This window comes from Pristiophorus japonicus, chromosome 8 (assembly GCF_044704955.1).
Source record: "Pristiophorus japonicus isolate sPriJap1 chromosome 8, sPriJap1.hap1, whole genome shotgun sequence".
Classification (NCBI taxonomy): domain Eukaryota; kingdom Metazoa; phylum Chordata; class Chondrichthyes; family Pristiophoridae; genus Pristiophorus; species Pristiophorus japonicus.
The window spans coordinates 141,301,148-141,306,286 of NC_091984.1; the positions used below are offsets into that span (position 1 = coordinate 141,301,148).

General features: G+C 46.8%; 1 protein-coding gene across 1 annotated transcript; it reads left to right on the forward strand.

Moving 5' to 3' along the window:
- The first annotated feature begins 1,172 nt into the window (after window positions 1–1,172).
- LOC139268187 (ankyrin repeat and SOCS box protein 12-like) lies at window positions 1,173–3,350 on the forward strand. The gene is made up of 2 exons (XM_070886239.1): window positions 1,173–1,983; window positions 3,217–3,350. The coding sequence occupies exons 1-2, from the start codon at window positions 1,182–1,184 to the stop codon at window positions 3,348–3,350; spliced, it is 936 nt and encodes a 311-aa protein (XP_070742340.1). The 5' UTR covers window positions 1,173–1,181.
- The last annotated feature ends 1,789 nt before the right edge of the window (window positions 3,351–5,139 follow it).

The following is a 5,139-nucleotide window of genomic DNA, read 5'->3' on the forward strand; positions in this document are numbered from 1 at the left end:
CAGCTTTTCTAAAGTTCTTCTTTGTTATACCATGATCCTGGTCCCACTCGCTGATCCTCTGCTATTGCTGTTGCTCAGTGCCTGAAATGGGATAGGGTTCCTGTTGGCAGCCCTACATCTCGTGCCTTGATGAGCATAAACATTCACCCTTCCAAAAAAAGGTTTTAATAAAAAAAACTTGTCCCACGTATGACAGCATCACATTCTTTCTCCAGTGACATCATGAATGGGGAATGCTCCCCCACAATCCAAACTCTCTTCACACTGGGGCTCCAATTCACCGTGAACCTTGTCTGTAACCAGGAACTGGAAAGCAGGTTAGCAATAAAGACTGACTTAACTGGCACGGGAACTGTTAGTACCTTGGTTGTAATGTATTTGCTTCATGGGTTCTTTGCTTAAGAATTCATAGCAACACATTGCTATTAAGAACTTGTTGGTTTGTTAACAAAGGTTTAACAATCACACTACACATTACCAGTTCATCCACCAGGCTCACAACCACCTGCCTCGTCGCGGAACCCCGAACCCAACTGGCTGGGGTTTTATTGAGTCTTGTGAACATCATGTGACTGGCTAAGCCACTCCCATTGCAACAACTCTACAAACCTGTGAGCATACTCACAGATGTATACATTACATCGGTTGAATATACTTTCAAGAGTATTTTGTTTGTTTGTTTGTTCATATCTTCTGCGACTATTTTGTTGCCACCTGTACCATCCCATCTCCATCTACGGTCAATGGATTGCTGTTGGTACATTTCTCCCCTCCACAACTATTATCTTTTCCCTTTAGGTCCCTGCCCATTGCAACCATAGACAAATGCATTGTCACCTGACGATATTGACCCTCAGTGGCAGGCTGTTCAAGGATGAATGAGCAGAATCACACTTAATTAAATTCAGACAAGCATGTAGGACAAGCCCAGTTGCTCTGGTACTTAGTAACACTTCTAATTTGCTTGAAAGAGTACATTTCAAGAACTTTTTCTTGCTCTGCATGATTTGGTCAGTGAAAGCAGACAATGCAACACTCTGCCTACCTGACCTCATAATCATCACTATGTTGCATCATTGAAAATGTCAGCTTGGCCTGCAGGAGTAACTATCAACATCATGAATGGCTGTGTGTGATACTAGCCTGAGAGAGCATCCAGCAACATGCTGAAAGTGGAGATCATGAGCCCGGTGAAGATGAGTCTGGTGGACGTCAGCAAGATCTTCTCGATGCTCCAGCCCAGAAACCAAGATGACAACGTGGAAGTGAATCAAATCAACCAAGCTGTCTCCAGAAATGATGACAAGCTCTTGGTTGACCTTTTGTCCCAGAAGAGGTACAACCAGTTTATCAATAATCGGAGTGGCTGGGGTGTGCCGGGTACTCCCCTGCGCCTGGCAGCCTCCAAGGGCCACCTGAGCTGCCTGGAGATCCTCTTGAGCCACAGTGCCGAGGTGGACAGCTTGGACGTGAAGGCTCAGACCCCTTTGTTCACAGCTGTTAGCGGCCGGCACTTACCCTGTGTCCAAGCTCTACTCAGAGCGGGGGCCAACCCAAACGGAAGCATCTACAACAACTGCTCGCCTGTGCTCACTGCGGCCAGAGAGGGGGATGAGGACATTTTGAAAGCCCTGCTGGAGCATGGGGCCGAAGTCAACGTGCGATCCAAGGTGCCCGTGTGGGCCTCCAACGCCTGTGCCTGCAGCGGCCCACTCTACCTCGCCTCGGTGTACAGGCACCACGAGTGCTTCCGGCTGCTGCTCCTGTACGGAGCGGACCCCGACTTCAACTGCACGGAGCAGAGACTCTTGGCAAAGATCAAACAACCAAAGACAGTCCTGGAGATGTGCCTCAGGTACGGCTGTGGGCCTCAGTACATTCAGCTGCTCATCGACTTTGGAGCAAACCTTTACCTCCCAGGGCACACCCCAGTAAAAAATACACAACAGAACAAAGCAGCGGAACTTCTCGGCCGAGCCACAGGCAAGTTATAAAGCAACAGGATTCCTTAAAATAAAATCGATCGGGGGCTTCCCAAATGCCTAATGGGTAAAGAAACTGGCATCCCGGTGAACTAGTAAGAGCATTCCCGGTTTGTACTGAGATAACTGATATCAGCATTTCTTCACACTAAGGGGAGTGGAAATCGGGAACTCTCTCCCCAAAAAGGCTGTTGAGGCTGGGGGGGAGGGGTGGGGGTCAGGATGGGGTGGGGGGTTAGGGGTGGGTCAATTGAAAATGTCAAAGCTGGGATTGATAGCTTTTTGTGGGGTATGGGTATTAAGGGTTAGGGAATTAAGGTGGGTAGATGGAGTTACAATATAGATCAGCTATGATCTAATTGAATGGCAGAACAGGCTCGAGGGGCTGAATGGCCTGTTCCTATGAGGCGATTTTCGGCTCCACTCCACTCCATTTTTCACCCTGGAGCGGCAGCAATGGCGGCGGTGAGGTGTTCTGGCCGGGCGCTCAGCCTCCAGCGCCCCGCAGCGATTCTCGGGTCCAGTTTAGTTACCCACTACTGCATGTTTGGTTGAATATTAAGAGAATCAAGGGATATGGGGACAGTGCAGGAATGTGTAGTTGAGGTGGAATGTCAGCCATGATCTTATTGAATGGCGGAGTAGGCTCGAGGGGCTGAATGGTCTACTCATAAGAACATAAGAAATAGAACAGGAGTAGGCCATACGGCCACTCGAGCCTGCTCTGCCATTCAATAAGATCATGGCTGATCTGATCATGGACTCAGCTCCACTTCCCTGCTCGCTCCCCATAACTCCTGATCCCATTATCATTTAAGAAACTGCCTATTTCTGTCTTAAATTTATTCAATACCCCAGTTTTCACAGATCTATGAGGCAGCAAATTCCACAGATTTACAACCCTCTTGAGAGAAGACTTTTATCCTCATCTCAGTTTTAAATGGTCGGCCCCTTATTCTAAGATCATGCCCTCTAGTTCTAGGCTCCCCCATCAGTGGAAACATCCTCTCTGCATCCACCTTGTCAAGCCCCCTCATAATCTTATACGTTTCGATAAGATCACCTCTCATTCTTCTGAATTCCAATGAGTAGAGGCCCAACCTACTCAACCTTTCCTCATAAGTCAACCCCCTCATCCCTGGAATCAATCTAGTGAACCTTCTCTGAACTGCCTCCAAAGCAAGTATATCCTTTCGTACTCCTGCTCCTAATTCGCATGTTCTTCTGTTTCCAGCTCAGCCGAGATCCTTGATGTCACTGACCAGAATAGCCATCCGCAAGTACCTCAAACGAATAAGCAGCCTGCATTCCATTGACCAACTGGACATACCGCTAATCCTGAGGAAATACTTGAAGCACCAGACCTGAGAGGAATACAGTGGTTGTGTGGATGGTAAAAGCAGTGCACGCTCACTCACTCCCTCCCCCCTGGCAGCTGAGAGAGGGGAGAGTCAGACCTACTGGCAGAAAGATTCCATCCCCCCTGCCCCCCTGCCAACCGTTTTGTACTCTTGCAGTTCAATGTAATTGTCCCAACCATCTGATTACAAGCAGAATTCCTTGAATCCACTCTATGTAGTAAGTTATTCCATAAGCTATAGTAAAGAAAGATGTTCAAAGAATGATGTATTCTCGGCATGAATTTCAGAAAGCTCAGAAAGACTGGTAAATGGCCCGTGACATTGTTCACGGCCAGTTACTGATTACGTTTTATTTTTAAACACAAGCTGCCGATAAAGTGGGAGAGAGACTTCATGAACTCACTCCACCCCGCCAACTAATGGCTACAGACTGCAACTACACCGTGACTTGACAGCAAAAATTGAATGAGAAATGTTGATGCAGCAATTAACAATGGCAAATGTTAACAGAAAAGCGTGACCAAAAAATCGTGACAACAAGAAGTTTGCGGACCAGAGTTGCGGAGCCTATGCAGGAACTTTAAAATGTCATGGCCTTGGGTACATTTTTAGAGTAAGTGAGGAGCACTCAACAATAATTGCCATTTATTTAGAGCCTTTAACATAGTACATTTCCCAAGGCGTTTCGCAGGAGCGTTATCAAACAACATTTGATACCAAGCCATATAAGGAGATATTAGGAGAGATGACGGTCACAGAAGTAGGTTTTCAGGGGTGCCTTAAAGGAAGAGGAAGAGGCGGAGAGGCAGAGAGGTTTCGGGAGGGAATTCTAGAGCGTAGCGCCCAGGCAGCTGAAGGCACGGCTGCCAATGGTGGAGCAATGAAAATCGGGGATGCGCAAGAGGCCAGAATTGGAGGAGTGCAGCATTCTTGCAGGCTTGTAGGGCTGGAAGAGGTGACAGAGATAGGGAGGAACAATGCCATGGAGGGATTTGAAAACAAGAATGATCATTTTAAAATGAAGGCATTGCCGGACTGGGAGCCAATGTACGTCAGCGAGCACAGGGATGATGGGTGAACGGCACTTGGTGAGAGTTAGGATACGGGAGGCAAAGTTTTGGATGAGCTTAAGTTTACGGATTGTACACAGTTGGAGGCCAGCCAGGGGAGCACTGGAGTAATCGAGTCCAGAGGTCACAAAGGCATTAATGTCAGCTGTGGCTCAGTGAGCTAGCACACTTATCTCTGAATCAGAGGGTTGTGGGTTCAAGTACCATTCCAGGAACTTAAGCACATAAATCTAGGCCGACACTCCAGTGCAGTCTTTTGAATGAGACATTAAACCAAGGCCCTGTCTGCTCTCTCAGGTGGACGTGAAAGATCCCATGGTACTATTCTGAAGAAGAGCAGGGGTATTATCTCCGTTGTCCTGGCTAATATTTATCCCTCAATCAACATCACAAAAACAGATTATCTGATCATCACCACATTGCTGTTTGTGGGAGCTTGCTGTGCGCAAGTTGGTTGCCGCATTTCCCACATTACAACAGTTACACTCCAAAAGTACTTAATTGTCTATAAAGCATTTTCAGACATCCGGTGGTCGTGTGAGGCACTATATAAATGCAAATCTTTCTTTAATGAGGGTTTCAGCAGAAGATAATCTGATGCAGGGGCAGAGATATGTGATGTTACGGAGATAACATTTGATTGTTATTAATTATGTTTAACTTTTATCCCAATTCAATAATTTTATTTAACTGTTGTTAATTTTGGTTTGCAGCAGTAACTCCTCA

Bases quoted from the DNA above. Each gene is read 5' to 3' on its own strand.
- LOC139268187 (XM_070886239.1), top strand. From the start codon at position 1,182: ATGAGCCCGGTGAAGATGAGTCTGGTGGACGTCAGCAAGATCTTCTCG. The intron at 1,984-3,216 runs GCAAGTTATAAA...TTCTGTTTCCAG, and splicing joins ACTTCTCGGCCGAGCCACAG to CTCAGCCGAGATCCTTGATG.